We start from the raw sequence: 21,644 nt of genomic DNA, 5'->3' as shown, positions 1-21,644 counted from the left end.
TGCTTTCTTATTTAGAAGTCACAAAACTTAGGTAAAACAATGTAGTTGGACAAGTTACAGCTGTATTTGGAATTCAGACACTTGGGAAAAAAAGGCTTGGCAGCATAAGAGATCAGTACTAACAGACACACATAAAGCTGTTCTGCAGAACATTTATCTATTGTTTACCCCGTATTACCTGGTCTTAATGTTTGCTTTTAATCCTTGACTTTCTGAAAGCAATTTTTCAAGAATACAGCAGACAGAACATTGTTGTCAAAGACACTGATAGGTGCATTGCACCTGGCTGCATTTTTCAGTTCTCTGGATTGTGATCTTGTGATTACATGCAAGACCATGAAAAATAATGGTTATATGCAATGGATTAGGTTTGTTCAAGGACTTGTATAGCACAACAGCAGCCTATCATCTCAATGGGAATATGTTTGTCCTCCAGAGAGTCAGAAGGCCCTGAAATACAGCTATTCTGTAGTTGTCAGTGCCCTGCCAATTTTTTTGCAGTTATGAGTTGGGCCACGATAGGCTCCAGATTGGAAGGTAATTAAATATTCTGAGTATATATATATATTCTGTTGTGTCTAGGGATCTACTGTCAGCCCTTTTGGGGCATGGTATTGCTGAAGTGTGGTACGGTGACAAGAGGCCAGCCATGAGGTAGGTTCACCTTTGGACATGAGGTGTTTCACTAGTAAAACCATCACAGTAAAATCATAGTTTCCAATGTAACTGTAGCCTCAGGGCCCTAAGGACAGTTGTCATGTACCTTCTACTTAGTATTCACATTCCTAGTTTTCCTTGATAGATTTCAGACAGATGAATGGAAGTAAGGTAGAGTGACTTCAGGTTTGCAATACTTGTTGGGTGCATTAAGTAGTAGAGATGGTCTTTGCTGTCTCCTTAAATCTTCCTCAACAACCTAACAGTATCACTTTCACCTTGTCCACTACAACTGACCAAATCTCACAGATTCCTCGGGGTTTGCATAGGCTGAGTTAGTATCTTGAAGGTACAGCCTAGACTTGTTTTTTTAATGCAGCAATTCTGCAGATCCCAGTGACAGCTGTTATTGTCCTCTGGCCTTAAAATCTGTGCATAAACCTGAGTGTCACCAACATATCCCTAACTTACAGTCATTTTCTTCTGACTAATATATTTAATAACATCTATATTTAGAACTTCCGTTGGCTTCCGATAGTACCCACTCTCAGGAAGTGTTCCTGGAGTTCGTGACAAATTCCTTGAGTAACCGAGACTCTCAGCTCATCTTAAAGAGACTCATTAGCTTCTGGGATCACAGTTAAGTCTACAAGATGTCATAGTTAATAGTAAAACATCGCTTTATGATGTTCTGTAATGTATTGTAATGCTTTTCACTTACTGTTCTCCATCATTTTTATTTCCTAAATGTCAGCATCTCTGTTCTCTTCTAATTCTAAAAAAAACCAAAAATCAGTCCTTAGTTAAACTCTCTTATCAAATCTTCTTAATACTCTGGATGAAAAGTAGTGTTGCAATATAGGCAGAGCTTGCAGTATTTAAAATAAAATCACGTACTTGTCCCTTTGAGTGTTAAGAAGGTACAGAAGGATTCATGATGGATTTGCACATCTGCTGTTTTTTTGATAGCTGTACAACTTTGTGTCCAGAAAGGACCTGTTACAGTGAAAACTATGGCAGCAAAGGCAGAAGCCACACCAAGGCTGATGTTTTCAGTAGATTTGTGATATGGGATAAAATACTGATGAAACAATACAAAGCAGTAACTTTGGAGACTGGTGTGTACCTCAAAGCTTTGTCCGTAAGGAACAGTATATCTGTCTTTGTAATAGGAAACTTTCTGACCCTTACTGTGTTGCATTTGTAGTGTTTTGACAGCTAAAATAGGAGCAAACCCCATATTCCCTCAAAATATTAAAATCCACTGTCAGGTTATATAGTGATCCCATTTTAGTTTGGCTCTTTATTGAAATGGTCACTGAAAAGTAGTTAGCAATTTGATTTCAGGCATTTTCATCTTTATGTTGCTTGGTTCAGAGGAGAAAAACCACAGTACCTGAAAGAATGCCCAGAAGACAGTGGTGAACTGTTGTAGAAATAGTTGCCTGATGTGCTTCGTGTATTAGCAGAATTAGTGATAGCAAAGATGGGCAGAACCTTTTTGCATTTCTTAAGTCAGCCTTGAAGTTAATTCTTTTGGTTTTGTGAAAGTAGAAAGAAAACAAAACCATAGTGTTTTATTCATAGTTGTTTTTTAGCGTAATATGCATGCTGAAATAATTGGGGCTGACTTAAAGGAAAACAATTGCAAATATCTTTTACTTTGGCTCCTGTTGGTCCTTTTTCTCTTAGACTTTCTTCAAATGGCGGAAGCTGCTATATCGAAGGACTTCTTACTAAACAGAGTTGCGTAGCTTCTACAAATAGAAACTCCCTGGCTTGGTTTTTCGTAATCTTTTATCTGTACTACTACTTTGTCCTGACTTGTTTGTGGAAAAGAGGTAAGTATAAGCTCCTGCATAGCTTTCATCAGCGTAGTCTGACTTGGCAGTGTTCACCTGGAGGGTAGGCAATAATTTCGCTGTGTTTTTCAGAAAGATACCCTTGTCAAATGGGAAAGAATCCATAATAGGCTCACAGGGAAAAGTTGTTTTAATGGAAATTTTAGTAGGTGCTTTAGAGCTGAATGCAGGACTGTTGGTGCTGAAAAGTTCATCTTAAACTTTGGCTGACTTGTAGAGTGGGGCTGGGAAATTACTCCTGTTGTAAAAAGCTTTGTATGTGGTTATTGGGTTTGGGTTTTTGTTTTGGGTTTTTTTTCCCCTCCCTTAATTCTAGCTCCTGAACACCACAACTTTCTTTATTAATGAAAGCACTATAGGAAGAATTTTGGTTCCAACTAAAGGCTGGAATCATAGCCACAAGCAGTAATTCTTCACGCCCCTGGAAAACATGAGAGAGAAGTAATGAAAACTATTTTGCAACCTAATTGGCCTTGTATTGTAAATGGTTTGTACATTTCATCTCTGTGAGTAATATTTTGTCCAGTGATTAGGCCTTTGTCAGGCCACACACAGCACGTAGCAACAACGAAAGTAAGCTACTTGACTTGGTGGAGTTACCTCGTGCAATGCTGAGTAGCATCATATTCAGGATTCTTAACTGCGGTTTATATTCTACCAGTAGGGACTGTTGTATCAGCTGTGAGGCGTATGCTGTACCTGTAGGCTCTTCTTATTTATAGTCAGCTTTTGGTTTTGGTGGCTTCCTCCCGTGCCCTGCCCCCCCCCCCTCCCCTCCCCAGCTTCAGTGCTACTAAGTGAATTAGGACTAATTGTGATTAAAGTTGTTTGGTCTTCCTAGCTCAGTGAGTCAAGTAGCTTCGTAGAGGCTTTTGACAGACATGTTCTGTGGGGACCTTGTCAGTCACGTGACTCAATAAATACATGCATATGCAGTTCTTTTGATCTGCTTAAGTACGTACAATTCAGAGAATAGTGAAGGCATTCTATTTACTGCACGTACATAGATGATTTATTTGTACAGCTTGTTTCGAGTATGCCTGAAGTTTCTTGTGTCTTGCTGGATGTGTTGTGCCTAAATGTGCATGCTCTGCGTAACGTATGTACATGATTCCAACATAGATACGTGCACTCATTCGGATCAGAAGAGACTTCAAGAGGTCTCCAGTCCATCCTTCTGCCCAAAGCAGGGTCATTCATAAGGTCAGACCAAGCAACTTAAGGTTTTTGTTTAGCTGTGTCTTGGAAAAGACCAAGGACAGAGATTCCACTGTGTTTCAGGGCATCTGTTCCAATGCTTGATTATCCTCATAGTGTATTTTTTCCCCTTATCTAATAAATATTTATAACTTCCCTGGTTTCAGTTGACATTGTTTTTCCCTCATGCATCTTGGTGAAAAGCCTGGTTCTACCTTTTTAGTAATTTATTTTTAGATACTGGAAATTTGCTATTACGTGCTTCAGAGCTTTCTCCAGGCTGAACAATCCCAGTGTCTTTAGCCTCTCCTCACAGGGCATGTGGTCCAGCTGCCAGATGTCATTGTGGCCTTTTCTCTTGCTTCAGTTGGCTGATGCTTCACGCTGGGGATCCAAAAGTAGATCCAGTAGCCCAGATACCAGAGTGATGGATTGTGCTTGAAGCAGAACAGTTGCTTCCCTCAGTTCACTGGCTGTGCTTTTGTTGCCAAAGGCCAGGACGCTGTTAGCTCTCATCGCTGCTAGGTGGGCTTCTGATTCATGTCTCGCCTCTCTTCAGGACCCCTCGGGTCATTTTCAGTGGAGCTGCTCACCAGTAAGTTAGTCTTCTGGCTGTGTTCTCATGTCAGCCCTATCTAAGTCACGCTGAATGGCAGCCTTCCACCCCTAAGTCCAGTCATGTTTGCAGACTTATTGAATGTCCTGTACGCTCTGCCAGGTCACTGTTTAAGATATTAAGCAGGATAGGGTTCCTAACCTATCCGCTTGTAACCAGGTTATGAGCTGGTTGTGAACCATTAACAGTGACTGTTCAGGCCTTATGATAGAGATAGGGGGGTTTATCACCTAGGCTGTAACTTAGATCAGGTTAGGTAGAGAGATACTGTGGGAGACATTGCTGAGGCTTGCTAAAATCAAGGTAGATGATACTACTGATCATTTTATGACAAAAGGCAATCATATTGTTTAGGCATGATTGAACCTTGGTAAATCCATGCAGGTGATTTCCAGTCGCCACCTTCTCCTTCATATGCCCAGAAGTGACATCCAGGTGGGCGTATGTCTGAGCATACTGTGGGAGTAAACTAACAGACAAGGAAAGTAGGCTGGACTGTGATGCTTGCTTTCCCAGTGATCCCAGGCCTGGTAACCTGGGTGTAATCCCTTTCCTGCTGTTCTCTTCTGGATGCCCAGTTGTTGTCCATCTGTAGGTGACTGAGTGCATGCTGGTCACAGGATGGAGCACCTGCCATCTTGGGAATGTGGTGATAAATGAGTGACTTCATGTGACCAGGGGTTAACAAGCTTGCTATGAACAGGTTGTCACTGCTTGAGTGATTCTGGCTCCCTGTGTGTGTTTGAGGAATTTGCCAGAAAGGAAGGAGGCAACAAAAGTAACAGTTAAGTTTAATAATGATATTGGTTTGATCATTGTATCTGCTTACAGCCGGTGGGCTTTGTCTTGGGTTCTCTTTTGTATTGATTTAGGTCCATAATCTTGCCATTAGCTTGATAATCAGAAGGAATCCATATGCAGGTGTCAGTGAGAGGGCATGTGAGAAACTGGTTTTGGGTTTTTTTTTTTGCATTCTAATATGCATTTAAAGCTTTTTGGTTTTGGTGTTTTGGTGATTATTGTTTTTTTGATTGTTGTTGTTGCTAATAGGCACTTAAAGCTTCTCCAGTCATGTGGTGGCTTTTTTTTCTTCTAATCACCATTTTTGTATTCCCTTATTACTAATAATTTTTTAGGTGGTATTTGGAAAACACCAGCAACCCTCAAATGCAGTAAGACCCACAGTAAAACTGAGGCTTCTTGATTTACATGTAGTAAGAAGCAAACAATTTTAACCTGATTTTATGGTGCCTGAGCACTTAAGTTCACAATGACTTACTGGGGAATTCAGTATTTCTCAGGTCTTGTAATTGGCACCACATGCCTTACTGTTTCAGACATTTAATTTTCTAACTTTTTCTGTTATTGATGAATTACTCTGTGTGTGATTACTCTGTGTACTTAATCATGTATCAAAATAATTTTGTCATGTGATGATAGTTGTCCTTAGTTTCATGTAGTACAGAACTATACGTTATGTTTTAGGTATTTGTTTTTATTCACTGCATTATTATTTAGGATCTGGAAAACCTCTTGGGAGTAAGGTTATAAATCAACTTAGTGAAACATTTCTGCAGGGCCAGTGGCTGAACTGATTGTAAGAGTTTAATTCTACAGTTTAGAAATACTCTAGTAACAATGCTGTCAGCAGTGAACTAATCGGAAATACAGCTTTTAGAATATGTTTTGAATGGCATGTGTAATTGATGATTTTCCAGTAGTGTTTAATTACAGTAAGATTTTAGTAGCTCAGGAAAAAAATCATAATAGATTGCAAATTGTTAGTACTTTAACTCAGTCTTGCATGTACCCCAAAATCATATCGATGCTCTCTAAATTGAGACTGAGAAATGCATAGGGGAAAAAGTCAGATGCTAAGAGGTAAATAGAACCTCCATAGTAAGTTTTAGGTACGTAAGTTCTTTTATCTCTAAGTCTGTCATATTTTAGGAATCTTTTTTTATGCTTTAATTATTTGTGAAGTGTAAAATCACATTTTCCTTTTGTCCACTTCAGTAAATTAATCACTGCAAATAAAAGAAGAGCATGCAAATATGAGATGGGTAGAATATTGCAGTTGAAGATGGGCAAATGATTAAAGATAAAAATATCTCATAATCAGCCAGCTCTTTACTTTAACCTGAGAGAAAACCCCAGCACTTTGGAAAGAGGGGAATTAAATAATTTTGTACTCACTTAAGCATTACAGCAATAATACTGGCACACATAAGCATGAAAGCTGGTTTTGCAGCACCTTCCTGATGCAAAACAATACGAATGTCTTCAGTGGGCTTGCTTGTATAAAAACAGACTGCCCAAATAAGTAAAATCAAATGAATGCAAGAAGATTTGAAGATGTTATTGTTTGTTGTCACACTGATTTTAAAAACATAATAAAGAGATAAAAAGGTTATTCTGCATATGTCTTTGTGGTATTGAATCAGCTTGTGATGAATTTTTTTATTGAGAGGGGCATTGACTTAGAGATTGTTGACTCAGTTCCAGCTTATGATTACATTGGTTTATGTAAAAATTCTTCCTGTAGCGTTGGTTGAGTAAGTTGCCTGTCATTTACTGTTTTAAGCATTGTACATATTCTCTATGTAAAGGTTGCTGCAGTTCAGAAATGTTTGAAGTTATTGTTATTTATATTTGGTTGGGAGCCCTGTGCTTTGAAGTTATTGAACAGATTTTAATCTTTGTTGTAAGTAAAATTGCCACTCTCAAGAGACCATATTTTTATAATAACTATTTATGATGTAGTGGTCTGACTTTGCATAGAATACCAATTTTTATGAGGTCTGGTATCACTCAAGTTCCTGAAAATTAAGCTATCATTAGATGGAACTGAAATATACACTTAAATTTTCACTTCAGCCCTTGTCATAAAGAACAAGACTAGCTCCTCATTGGATTGCTGTCCGAACAGAAATTTGTAACAAAGAGCCTGAAGTAGGCAAGTCACAAAAGTAGTACCAGTTCACATGAAACAGAAAATAAAAATTACTGTCAGGGGAAACTGGGGCAAGAAATTAGAGTTCAGACTGAACAGAATGCTGAGTAGCATTGCTATGGGACATACATAGCATGTTTCTGCCCAAGAGAGATTTCCTTCTGCTTGCAGTACTGTATTTATGAGATCACATAGTTTTTTTCATGCTTCCCTGCCCCAGCCTATCTCCTTTGTGAAAAATGATATATTCTGGATTGTGTTTGGGTATGGGCAAGCTGCAGGGTGCAAAGGGTAAGCAAGTGATGAGCAAGATGCTGGTATTGAAGGAGTGCTAGGGCTTGAAATGAGTGAAATACTAATCAGTACCAAAATTATTAGTCTCCCTTGTTTCTGCTATGTTGTGATACCATTCTTTTATCAACCTGTGCATGTGCCATTACCGCTGGGCCTGATATCACTGTGTGTCTGATTCCATGCTTGTACCTTTTCCCCGTGTGGCGTTTCAGAGAGCATTTGTGGTATGCCTGCAAACCTTCTCCATTCTAGGAGACAGCCAACATATAGTGTAATTTTAAGTGCTTTAGGACTGGCTATTCATATGAGGTAGTTGGCAAGATAAGGGAAATCTATGTCCATTACTAGCTGAATTTAAAAGTGAATATAAGTGAAGTCTGATGTATCCAAACTGATTAAATGTTTACATGCAGCCATGATTAAAAAAACGCAGAAGAATTGTGTTGGTAGTTGCTTTTCGCTTTGCTTAACTTCAGTCATACAAGGTTTGCAGTGCTTTTAGTATGTTTTTAAACATCCTTACCAGATACTATGAAGTCTGTGGTTTGGGGGTGTAGCTTTGTTTTTGATCAGAGTGGTTTTTTCTGAGTGCATTTTTTGTGCTTCAAGATAATAAATGGGGGAAACAATTTATTATAATTTTTTTTTTCCTAGCATTGCTGTATTTTTGTTTCAGACATTGACATTAATTTTGGCAGATGCTGAAATACCAAATTGGGAGTGGATTTACTAACAGATACTTACAAGTGGTAATGCATTAGACTTATTGGATGCATTAAAAGAAGATAGTGATTAAAACTGTAGCAATAGCTTAGTAAGGGCAAGTTTGGTCATTCAGAATTGTTGTAAGGTTTTAAAATGCCACAGACTAATTATTAAGGACAACAGCTGGGCAGTGTTGGCATAAAGAAGGGATGCAACATCTCTGATAATAACCACTATCTTAGAACAGCTGGATTTCCACTAAAAAGAAGAGTTATAAAACAGTTAAAAGCTGTCAGTGTATCTTAATTGCTTGCAAACAGATTGTTCCTTTATAATCTCAATAAAAGCTGGTTTAAGATGCTACATTAAATGAAATGCACATTGTTTTCACTCATAGATAACTCACGTTGCCAGACTCAAAACCTCTTATTTATAGTATAATTTGTACTTTGAAAGTAATTTGCATCAATGACTGCACTTTTAGTGCTATGAGTTGTTGTTACTTGAGAGTGCTACAGGTGAATTAAGTTGATAGTAACAGGTTGGGTAGAAGTATTGTTTGAGGTGAGAAAGTAAGGAATTCAGCCAAACCAGCAGCCCAGTATCTATTTTTTGAAAGGTTTTAACTCTGTTAAGGAGTGGGATGAGAGGCATGTTTATTAATTTAATCGATGATGTGGTGCACACGGAAGTTTGAAATGTCTGTTGCTGGAGAGTTTGTTGTATGCATGTGATACAAAGTTTCAGTCCTAGACTCTGGAACTCTTAGGCATTGTTGCTTTCTCATAGTGGAGCATTTACTGCAGAGTGCTTGAGGAAGGGAGGGGATTTTATGGACTATTTTGAAACACAGTCTTGGAGGAAAGTAATGAAAAGACCAGTTGGTTTGGGATTTGGGAAGTAGGGGTTAAAGTGACTTGAAGAGCCTTGTATAAAGAATCTAGTCTATCCTGTGCTGAGAATTAGATTTCTCAGATTATTACCCAATGTAGCCAACAAGCTGAGCAGAAGGCTCCTTAAAGTCAGTATCCATCCAAACAAAGCATGTTCCCAGAGCTCCAGGGGGCAGAGGTGGGCTTTGTGTGTATCTCGCAACCCTTTCCTGAAGGCAGGTGCCCACAAGCTTGCAGAAGAGCTGACTAGCCAAGACCCTAGTGTGCTGTGTTTGGGATGGAGATCAGCTCCATCGCTTCCCCAAAGGCTTCAGGCCTGCATTTCCCACTCCAAGAAGCAGGCTGCAAAGGTGGAGGCTATGGAGGGCAGGAGTGATGCTCCATTTCTTCAGTAGATGTGTGTCTGTGCAGGAGACTTACAGTTTTCCTGTACTTTATACTGATCACTTACAGGATAAAATGGATGAACAGGAATTCATCAGTGAGCTCAGAGTGGGGAATAAAGTCTGTTTGTCCGGTATCCTACACCCCAGTGAAACCCAGCTGGCTAAAACTAGCACATTTTATTTTTGCTGTCTCCTTCCAGGGTGTCACTGTTCTTGTGATATTATTTTGTTTGGGCGTTTGATTATTTACCTTTCTTTAAAGTCAGCTGTCAGTATATGAACATGTTCAGCCAAAGACAGTCCCTCTCTGCTCCTCCCTACCCTGCAATGCTCCAGGTACACCGTCTAGAAATGTGGATTGGAATATCCTCAGGCAGGAGTCATCTGTGTCATTTGGGGCTCTTCTGCTGAACCACACCATTCATGCAGTCTCTGAAATAGAGTGGTCAGACTTTTGGTTTCTGTCTTGAACATAGCTAGGTTTTCTACGCTCCTCTGTTTCTTCCAGAGCCCTGCTCTTCTGATGTTTAGAAACACTCTGACTTCAGCTTAGATTTATAAGTGGGCAACATGAATTTTCTCCTATTTGAACACTCATTCAGCTTTGCTTTACTTAGGGTCGACATGTCATGGGCTTTTAGTCTTATTCCTGTATAATAGGGCTGCTGTTACTCTCATCATCCTCGCATCTGTTGTAGTAAAAAATTCATGTTGTTAAATATGGCTGACCAGAGTTTTACCTTGTATTCAGCTGAAGTTATGCTAGTGGCTTGTATGATGACATTAATTTTTCCCAATCTTGACTAGAAATATCCTCTCATGATACAACATAGGTCGGTCGGTCTGTCTTTTCTTTAAATTTTCCCCTGCCAGATCACATTGGTGACTCATAGTTATCCTGTGATCAAGTCAGGCTGATCTTTCCCCTCAGTATCTTCTCAAACGATCCCTGGTTTCCCACATCCTGTGTGAGTATGTTAATCACAAGCTTATTATCTAATGGTATGGATGACCTCCTACTATAGCTGTTTAAAGAAAGGCCGGGAGGGGGGATGTCACGGTGATTTCTGCTGTGTCTTGTGATAAGCCTGAGCCTGATGGTTAGCATTTTCTGTGTCTGAGAAAATCTGCTGAATTAAGACCTAGAATGGCAGAGGAATAACTTAATTGTGTATTCATGGGGTTGTGGTGTAAAATCATGTGAAGCTGTCTGGCAGTGTCGTCGTGGCTGGAGTGTTATTTTGTATGACTGATGGCAGAATGTGAAGGCCATGAAGCACTGGTAAAATAGGAAAGGTGATGTCTGTTGTGGTTACAAACCCCAGCATTATGCAGTAGCTGAGAACAGATTTTCAGAATTACTACTCTGGATATAAGTTTCTAATGTCTGCCTAAGCTTCTCAAATGGGCCGTAAGTAGTTTTTCACATACTGTCCTTAACTTATCTCCACCTTTGCTCTATATGTGTAATATGGGAGAAAGGTTTATCTCCTGCTGGTGTGATTTGTACACCTACGTTGCAAGACCTTTAGGGGAGCAACCTCCTTGCTGTCTTTGCATGCTGTCTGGAATGAACCATCCCCACCCCCCTTGGTTGAAGGCTGTGGACCCTGTAACAGTTTTAATGATAGTATTTGAAACATTTTCTTCTTTTAAAAACGTTCAGTTGACAGTAAAAGTAAAATAGTTTACAAATGCAACTTGTTCAAGAACAAGATGTTCTTGTGATGGGTGCTGTGAATATTATATATAAGTTTACTTTTAATCATATAGTGGATTTGAGGTATATTTTGGTAATCATCTTTGAAAGTGAGCACACTGCTGGTCTTCTTATTAAAACACGTTATTTTGAGATGTTGCCAGATTTTGCTGTCTTTTTTTTTTTTTTTTTTTTTTTTTTGTACACTGATGTAAGTGGTGAACTGCATTGGAAAACTGTGTTGGAGAAACGAGCGTTTGGCCTGTCACATTCTTTTGTCCTCCTTTCAACATGAAATAAACAGTCTTGATTTTCTGTTTAATGAAAGAAGGGGAAATAATTGCCTTGTGTACATCTTGTACATTCTCATGTTCAAATAGAATTTTTTCCCTGGGTCTGTCATTGTTCTTTTCCATAGTAATTCAGTAATGACTGTTTCTACACTGTCTTTCTACATATCCTGGATAAAGGTTAGGGAAGCAACATTAGTGCATGAAATTTAGGATTTAGATAAATTGAGGCAATGTTCAAGTATGAGGCACAAGTACATGAAAGCATATTTGAAGAAGCACACAAGTACAATAATTGTATCAGGTGGTGTAAAGACTTAAGTAGTTTCTCATGCAGATTTCAGTGCCAGGGTTGCTGCTGTTACTCATTAATTATTTAAAATTCCAAGTGCAACAACTCACAGCTCAGTGACTGTAACCTTCTGAGCCTCTGACCTAAACAACTAAAGCGCAAAATACCTGGACTGAAATTCCATTTGAAAAGGACATAGATTTATTTGTTTCTCAGATATACCATTATCCTTAGCAAAAAGTAATTTTGCTTTCTCTGTTCAGAAGGGAAAGTAAACCATTGTATCGTTGCCAGAGAAAATCCCAAATTAATGTATTAGTATCTGTGTTTCTGGATAGGCATTTACGAGCACAGAAAAATTACTTCTTTACAGCTCTGTAAATCACTTTGTTCGTAAACATTTTTATTGGTTTAGGAGCAGAGGACTTCACAAATCCTTACTTAAGCTTTATGAGGTGTCACTTGCAATTTGTGTAGCAGACCAAGCTGGAGAACTGTCTTGTTTGTGTTTATGGTAGTGGCCTATGATAATGGTAACCTGTTAGGAGGCTGTCACATGAACTTTGAACCTTGTTACATGTCATAAGCACACTCACAAACGAAAATGCTGAGGACTAAGTTTCAATCAAATTACTTGAAAAAATACTTTAAGAGCATAATCTCATGTGTGAACCACCAGGAAATCAAGCTAGTAAAAGAGATGGCAAAAGAAATGAAAAATACATTGCACAAAAAGTGAGAAATATAAATATATAGTGAAGGATGCTTTTTTTTTCATGTCAGACAAGTAAGACTGAGGTTTGTGCCTCTTTGGCAGCGTGTTTATGGGAGGGGAGGGACATGACTTTACAGCAGTGGACTGAGCCAAGAGGGAGTCAACTTGGAGCGTGGTGAGAGTTGGACCCTTTCGTAATATCAATATTTATGCCAAATGTAAGAGAGGAGCATTTACAGGAAACCTGTCTCCTGATTGATATGTTTACAGTATAGATTATTTAAGAAGTCGGAACACAGAGAGAGAGAAAGGTTGGGCAGAGAAAGGCTTTTTTTCCTCTTTTCTTTTTTTTTTTTTTCCAAAAAAAAAAAAAAAGTTATTTAATTGAAAAGGATGTAGAGGTTCACTGTTTTCTCACAGCACAGTTAACCGTGTCTGGAGAAAGTGAATCATCTTCTTGTCCCATCTTCTCATATTCAACAGACTGACAGATAAGAGCCAGCATACAATGCCTTTGATCATGTGCATTTAGAACTGCACGTGTCCATTTTGTCATCAGTCTCTATAGTGTGTTAATGAAATGCTGATCATCAAAGTGGCCATGTTCGCTGGGAAGCTTAGATGACCTGCCTCACTTTAAAAAGGAGATTATACCGTTCAGCATTCGGAGAGGACTTTTTCTAAGCAGAGAACAGAAAAAAAATGTGAGTCTTCAAATATATCTTTTATTCTCATGATATTTTTCTCATTTTTATGTGAAAACAGATGTTAGGTCTTATCTGATTTCAGACTACCTTGCTCTCAAAACCTGAAAGTCTCCAAATAACAAATAATTACACTTGTCTCTGGTTTCTTGATTGCTCTGTGCTTTTACTCCTCTGGTACTGATAACATTATTACTTTGGCCTGAAATTCTCTATAATTTCAATTTGAATCTCAATCTTTTTTCTTTTTAATTTAATGCTGTACTTGTATTATATACTCTTGTGTGCTGGTTTATCTTTTAAAAAAATATTTTAATGTTTAGGATGAGTGTGTACTTTTAGTTGTTGACTCATTGAGGCCAAGAGGTGAAGTCCACAGCTGTGGAGGTGTATTCCTAGAGGAAATAAAGTACTTCAGGAGCAATGACAGTGGAAACTGATGGTCTTAGGAGTATGCTGCATATTTTTACAATATAGAGAATTGAGGTTAAGACATGTCTCTCTTCTTAACTATTCTGTCTATATCTTTCTCTGCCTTTTTTTTTTTTTTTTATTAGAGAATTTATTTTACTGTGATGTCAAATGATTTTGTTTCTGGAGCACACAAGTATTGGGAAAAAAATCACCAATGATTATGTATCTGATCCTTTTCAGAGGGCTGGGAAAAACTGTTCCTTGCTTCTAGGTTTTGTATGCCATGCAGACCTAAATAGTCCTCCAATATGAAAAAATATGAAAAAAATTAAAAATCAGCCTGACTTGTGGTGTTTTGTGTAAAACAGTATATAGCAAATTAAATAAACCTGTTGATATTAGTGACTGAGATAAAAATAGACAAATCAATCTTAATTTTATAGGAGGGCAACATTTCCTTTTAGGTATAGGTTCAAGGGATGTGTGTGTTAGACATACCTGTGGTCCTCTCTGTTCCCTAAACTGGAAATAGCTGTAAGGCACAAGTATCTCAGCAAAGGCATGGAAGACATGCAAGGAAATCCAAGTTTTGTCAAGTCCCTGAGGTGTGAGTGCTGTGGTAGAAGTGCAACAGGCAGGAAGAATGGTGTGGCCAGGTGCTTGGATGTGCTGAGGGCATCTCTGCCTTGCCCCAGGTCTTTGGGATGGTACCCAGCTCCCCCATCAAATGCACTGGCCTCTCTTTTAACGTGGAGGTGATTAAGAACACTTCCTTATGACCCTGCAGGTGGATTGACATAGAGTTCTCAGGGCTCTGTTTTGAAGTGTTTTGAAGACGAACAGTAAGCATGTGGCTAATGCCATTTGATTATAATTGTTGATTATTTGTGCTTATATAAGGGAGTATAGATATCAGTGTTTCCTAAGTGATATTAGGTGAGCATTTCATGGAGTTTTCATTTCATTTCATGAGTTCATGGAGGGAAGCAGAAAAGTCCAGTTGAGAAATTTGTTTTAAAATTGCATCTTTTGTTTTTCTTAATGGGTGGCATGAGGCTGATGGTGTTCCATCAAGGAGTGTGGAGTTGATTGAAGGAAAAGAGAGAGAAACCCAAGCTACAAAAAATAATATATAGTTTGGCAATTACATGATAATTGTTTTTACAGACTGTTGTCTATAATCAAGTTTGGACTATCCTTAGCTGTGGTGAGGTGAGATTCCTGAAAATCATGTGCTTATTTTTTTTTTTTTTTAAAAAAGGCAATATCCTTCTTATTGGCAATAGATAGAGGGAAATTGTAATCAAAGCAGTTAAAAAAGATCTTAAACATCGGGTCCTGTCTGCTGTGCTTAACCCAATGGCAATTTTAGGAAATAGCTTGTAACAATGTACTTTCTGAGAACATATTCTGCCTTGGAGCCTTTTTCCTGTGTCATACTGTTTGCAGAAAATTGTAATGAAAATTAAATACTTTTTGTGTCCTTTACAATGGTGTATGAGGTGTATGTAAATTATCGAGCAACTGTGCTAGCACTGAGGAGTAATTTCTCAGATAAGTAGTGTTTCAGAACTTGGCTTGTCTCTCAGAGGGGTGGTTTTCTAGGTCTATGATCCTTGCTAAGGCACCTACAGTTGTCTGTAAACATGGAAATTGCTGTAATATCTACATAGGCCAGGAATGGCAGGACTGATATGCAAAATATACGCATGGTTAAATACACATATTGGTGCTAAATTCCTGGTGACTTCTCTGATTTAAAAATTATGGTCACCTCTGAAAGCTTGGCTTTGATTATTCATGATGGAAATATGTCTGGAATAATGTATTTTTCTTTCAGGAAGGGTTCCTCAGAGAATTATCATTGTGGAAGTCAAAAATGAAATAAGGTTTGATCTAGCAAGGATCACACACTTTCACGGGTAATAAAAAATTAAATCTGCATTAAATAATAATGAAATTTCTAAGAGAGATAAGGCACTATATTTTATGAAATAGTTTAACATTTGAATTAAAATGGCAGGATTCCTAGGAAGACCTTTGCCCACGAGGCAGGTTACTTTTGTTACGTGGTTGCTCACATCTCTCTCTGAAGCATGTGACTATGGCTGCTGATGGAATTAGCTGCAGGGCACTCACCTGTGCCCGCTGGAGGTTTTCTTTCTTGGTGCATTGGAGCACTAGGTTACCTCTATGATAGAATTCTGAAGAAACAGATGATGCATGCCCAGTGTCTCAATCTGTGTTGAAAGAAGGCTGAAGTGAAGGGCTTCCTTCCAATGATGTATGTTACACTGAGAGCCTAAAAAAAATTCTCTCAAAGGTTTCCATCTAGCTGACAGCCAGTGCAGGGCATTGTGTCAGCTTTCTTCCCAGGAAGCTACGTAACCTAGACCTGACACTAGTAAAAAAAAAATCTTCTGCATGTCATTTTGCTGGGTAAGTTTGTAATTAAGGGTCTACATTAGAGGGCTACTGAAACTGGAGAGAAATTGCACATTTCTTAGAAATGATTACACTTTTTATTTTGTCTAATAAGATCTGACTATATTAGTAGAATTTAATACTTGAATAATAGTAGTCGTTAATGTAGCAGGAGGTTTGAAGTAAATTCCTCAAATACTTTTATATTCTATGGTTATCCTTCCCATGCATGAGTAAGGCTATGAGCACTTGCTAAACATATCTAGCATTGTAGCTCTGCACTATTATCCAGCATCAGTCTGTGGTGAATATGAATTCCTAGACAAGGTAATAATTATGTTCTGATACTTGTAAATATGTAAGCACTTGCATACCTTTATTATTATGTGTAGTTTGGTTGAGTCATAATTAAGTGTGTGGGAAGAGGTAAGATTGAGCCCTTATTTTACATAACTAAATTACTCTTCAAGGATCATCTCTAACAATCCATTTGCAGCATCCTGTGATTTACATTGGGTAGTTTATGTATTTTAGTACAAAATAACCATTCGTTTTCAATAAAGGTGCTTCAGGTGCATTGGCTTACAGCCTTTTGTAACTCCTGAGTTACCGTTGGTGAGCTGTCACTGTAAATCAGCTCCTCTTGGGCTGAAGTTTGTCATTTGTAGTTAGCGTGTACAAAAGTTATAATGTTCTGTGAGATATTACAGGGGAAGGACACTCTAGAATCTGACAATTACAAGGAGTGAAGTTTTCTCAGGCTCCCATGAGTGAGTAAGAAAATGTAACCTGCAGGAAGTGATACCATTGCATTTCTTGGTATGTTCAAAAAGTTTAGAGAAGTGTTCTCTGCCTTTTAGTGAAAATTATAATTTAAACTTCTCTATAGGACAGTGTATATATATATGCGAAGATGATTAGAACCTCTTTTTTTAGCTATAAGTATCCATTTAATTTCAACAGCAGACTAGAATGGGCTAAAAAAATGCTGATACATGTTTCTAAAAGGCTATTTTTAATCAACTGTTCAGATGAAGAGGAAAAAGTTACATGATCGCAGCATACGTGTATTTTTATAGGTATGTGATGTGTAGGACTGAGGTTTTGCATCCCTTTGTATATTTGTTTGGGTTCTATGTTTATCTTGTGTTTGGCAGACAGCAAGGAGAAGTTTCTCTCCTTGAGTAAGGCAGTGGCATTTCTGTAGTTGTTGCTAGTTGGAACGAGGCTTCCTTTTGCAAAGAAAGCAGGAAAGCAGCTTGGTCTAGGCTTCCATCAGGTTACCGTCTCGACTGACTCTGTAAGAAGGGAAATTGATGGGAGGAGACACTTTATTTCCCAAGGGATGTTCCCTGTGGTGTTTTTGGAATTACTTGAAGCAGCCAGATAGCTGGAGTTATTTCTCTATCAGTCACTGATGGGGAAGTGCCTGGTTCTTGGCAGCAGAGCTGGTTCAGCTCGGTACGTGGTTGCGGTGTAGTGCTGAGGTGACTGGGTGACTCTGCTGGTGGTGTCTGCAGCAGCACTTCACAGCTTCCTGCCGTAATTCACTCACTTCACCCAAAAAACTTGCTAGTTTAAAGCTGAAATGTTTTCAACTTTTAGTCTTATTAAATCTGCTTGCATAGCCCGTTGTTTCCTGAGCTTCTCAGGTGGCTTTAATATGCTGAAACCCATTGGCTTGATGTGGAGATTTATAGGGGAGCTGGTGATGTACTCCGATTGCTTGCAGACCTGCATAGTATCCCCTTTCATTTTGTGACTCAAGTTTGTGTGCAAAATCTTTAATCTCACAGGATTTAGGAAACTTGCAGAGTTTCACCAGGAAAGTTTCAGGCAAATGCTGTTGTGGTCATAAGCTCAACCTTGTGCTCAGGCCTATTTTGGTAGCTCATTGTTAGATGTGATTCACGTTGGATTCAAAGAAGGTTACTGCATTTCTGCAGTGCTTCTGGTTTTTCATTGTTTTGGAGCTTCGTGACTTTTCTTGTGACTGTTTATCAGTGGTAAAGCATGTACAGGCTCCTCTGCCAGCAAGAATGTTGATCAGTTGACTGACATTTGTTAGTAAGTGCAGGAAGCTGCTTCTTCGCTTTATAAAGAGCTGCTTAGTCTGATAACCTGTATGTTATGAAGGTGACTAAAAAGAAAATACAAATCTTTTTCCAGCCCAGATTTTTTGAATAGTTGCCTGCAAGTTCCTACAAAGATCATGCAATGAGTAATCCCATTGAAGTCAGTGACTCAACTTGTTGCATAAAGATTCGTGCAGACAGAAACTGTGCAGCAGGGTCTCCTCAAGACAGTAAGAACCAGAATCAGTCTTCATCTTAACACTTCAGGATGCACTTGCACTTGCATCCTGAAGTGAAAATGACCCATGTGCTTTGTTTTTAACCAAGTAAGGCAGACTTCTGCATGAGGCTACAGTGAAAAATTACATCTTTTTGTTGCTGTAAATTGTTTTCATGTTTACAGACTTGTGTGTGTGTATGTTTTTGCTTCCTAATCAGATATCTACATAACAGCTGGCAGTATACATTTCCTTTCCTAATTAATTTCAAATTTTTTTAAAGCCTTTTTCCCCCAAAGGATTACTTGCAGTTTTCTCCATTCAATAGGTAGCATGAAGACTTCTGTGACTTCTAGGATACTGTTGCTACCCAGCTGGTTGTTTTTGTCCTTTTGGCTAAAAAGTACCTTTATTGCTGCATAAGGATTTTATAGCTGGTACCTATAGCTGACTAACTTTGAGTTTAAACATCTGTTCATTTATGTGTGAAAAAGATGAAGTAAAAGCTAGTTGTATTGGTGTTAGTTTCTGGACGTGAGGGAAGAATAAGAAGGGGTTGATCATGTGAATTTAGGCCATGTGCTGTCCCTCTGACACATTCAAAACAATAACGAAAACAGAACTGCAGATTTACAGGCTTAATCAATGTGATTAGTTTTCAGCTTTTAAGTCTGTTCCTGTAGAGAAACATAAAACTCTCAAACCACACTCATACTTTGAATAGCATTGTGCATTTCCATTTCTTCAAGCCTTTTTCTTCTTTTTTTATTCCCTTCCATGTGTAATTTTTAGCATCTAGCTGAAGGAATTATGCACGTGGGAATTAGGAGTGTGTTGATTATTTAATACACTTCTCCTTTTGCTTGGTTTTTGTTTTGTTTGCTTACTTTGTGCAGGCTTTTGAGCAGAAAACTAGCCTTACCATTTTCAGGTATTTATGGTGTGGCAGCATGGAAGCTTTTACTGCTTTTCTTTTCTTTGGCCAACAAACTATTTTTAAATATTTTTCTGGCTTAATTTCACATTATAGCTCATCTGCATCTGTTATATTTTTCTACCTTGGCATTGCAGGAGTGGGACTCTGCTGTGATCAGTGTTTCAAGGGTACAGTGGTTGTTCCTGGAGCATTACTTCAAAGACAGCAGGGAGACTTGAGGCACGGGCAGGAGGACACTGATTAAGAGTTCTGATTTTGCAAGTCTTACCTTGGCTCCGTAATTTTTTTACTTAAATGTGTGTGTATTAGAGGTCAAATTTGAGAGGTAATCTTTCAATGAATGACTAGCAGAGTAATTCTTGGAACATCATGTCTGTATTCCACTGTAAGAAATGTCTACAATTTCTGTATTCCACTCTGTTATTCTTTATGTTGCAAAGTAGGTGATGAGAAGTGAGCTGCTGCTCATAATTTGTAGAGGAAAGGCCAGTTTGAGGTAGTCCAGCTTTGAAACCCAGTGTATATGAATTTATTTGCATTTTTCCTTGAAAATTTTCATAAACTCACAAAAATGTGAATTGGTTGTGCTGGTTTCACAATTTGAAAGGATGGATTTTTTTCCTTCAGTCTTCTATGCAGTAGATAGTGGCTGCTTAAAAAAAAGTAATGTGTTTCCAATTTGCCAATTAACTCTGCCTTGAGTACATCTGCTGAGTTTGGATGTTTTTTAGTTTTTTCTTTGTGAAAGCTTCAACGTCAATATTCATAAGGAGTTATTTAGTTGCATGTGGTGATATGTGGCACTTTGATTTTAGAGCGAATGGAGTTCAGTGACTGGTCAGATGGGCACTGCAGACACTGTCTCATTTGAAAATTTATCACTGAGGTAGGCAAAATAAATCTATCGGTCTCTCCAAAAGTTGCAGTAGAGATGGAGGACAAGATTGCTTTTGATAAAGGACACATTTCTGTAGTGGAAAGTCAGGAGGAATCAAAGTTTCTGTCTGTAGAGTCCTTTGGTACACAAATCAGCGTGTGTCGCTGGGGTTATAACTATTTGTATGTTCTGAGTGTAACTGGTTGATAGCCTGTTGTTGTACTTCATGCATTTTCTATCATAGCAAAGGTCTTTTCTCCCAAGCCTTTTCATAAAGTTATGCTTAATTGAGCTAGCTTAGCCCTCTGATAGCAACAGCATTGTGCCAGGGTTTCTTATGCTAAGGTTTTATGGTATATACCTCTGTTTATTGCAGAGTAATGAAGTGTTATTGTTAGCACCAGAAACTGAACTTTATTCCTGAAAGTTCAATTCGTAATTCTGAGAGGAAAAAGTCCATTTGAAACTTCTTTTGCATGTACTTTATGATTTCAGGACTTTAAATTCTACCCTGCATTGCATTCAAATCGGCTGAAGGCAGCAGCTGCGTATAAAATCCTATACAAACACATGCTTCTATGGGAAGAAATATGTAGCAAAACCGCCAAGGGTACTCTAGAAGTTGAAATATGTGTTGTGGTTTAACCTACATAAGCTCTGTTAAAGCTGAGTTACAACAGGATGAGCCAGAAAATACAAAGAGTTGGCATTCCTTTCTTATGTGCTTGTCATGACAGTGTGGGCTGTAAAGAACGTATCCATTCGCACCTCCACAGCAAATTGTTAGCAGTTTAGTTTGGTGCTTTTTTCAGTAATTGCTGTTTATATAATGGCAAATGTGAATCTGAAGGAACTTACTTGATCTTTTATGGAAATTTGTAGTTAAGATTATTTGATGCATATTACACCATTTTGTTATTATGGAGATAATATCGGAAGACCCCCTACCTAATTTCTAATCTAGTCTTGTTTATGTGCAAATTTCGCAATAAACACTTTATTCTACCTCCTCTGCTTATAGTGGTTGGTTTTTTTTAGAAGGAAAGCTTTTGGGTACTGCTTAGATTTGCAAATAAGACCAGATAAATATTTTAATTTTTTTAGGATCTTTCACAGGTCTTACCTTGGACTGTAAAAATGCTTATTGTATGAGAACAATCTCTTTATTCAGTGTCAGGTGAAAAATGAATTTGTATTTCAGTACAAATGTGTTGATTTCAAAATGTTCTTTTGGTTTTATCTTTTCAGAATTTGAAGTTCTGGTGATCCATCATGGGGAACCATGTAGGAAAAAGAGAACATAGCGCTGAAAAGTCAACCAAGGTAATTGTAGAAAATTGAAGAGGCAAGGCCACTTCAGAAATGTGTATGTCATGAAATGAAATATATATATATGTTTGTCGTACGTTTGTGTGTTTACAAGATCACTTTCACCA

The 21,644-nt window shown here is 38.2% G+C and overlaps 1 protein-coding gene across 5 annotated transcripts in view; it reads left to right on the top strand.

Moving 5' to 3' along the window:
- The window catches only part of MBP (myelin basic protein), a 122,634-nt gene that overhangs the window by 6,841 nt on the left and 94,149 nt on the right, over nt 1–21,644 (top strand). For all 5 annotated transcript variants that reach the window (XM_080378532.1, XM_080378533.1, XM_080378535.1 and 2 more), the window contains exon 2: nt 21,457–21,531. In XM_080378532.1, coding sequence (XP_080234658.1) covers nt 21,481–21,531 — 51 coding nt within the window. In that variant the 5' untranslated portion in view covers nt 21,457–21,480. The remainder of the gene's footprint in view (nt 1–21,456; nt 21,532–21,644) is intronic.

Source organism: Falco punctatus, assembly GCF_963210335.1.
Source record: "Falco punctatus genome assembly, chromosome: 3".
NCBI classification, from domain to species: domain Eukaryota; kingdom Metazoa; phylum Chordata; class Aves; order Falconiformes; family Falconidae; genus Falco; species Falco punctatus.
This window is presented reverse-complemented; position numbering and strand designations above follow the sequence as displayed.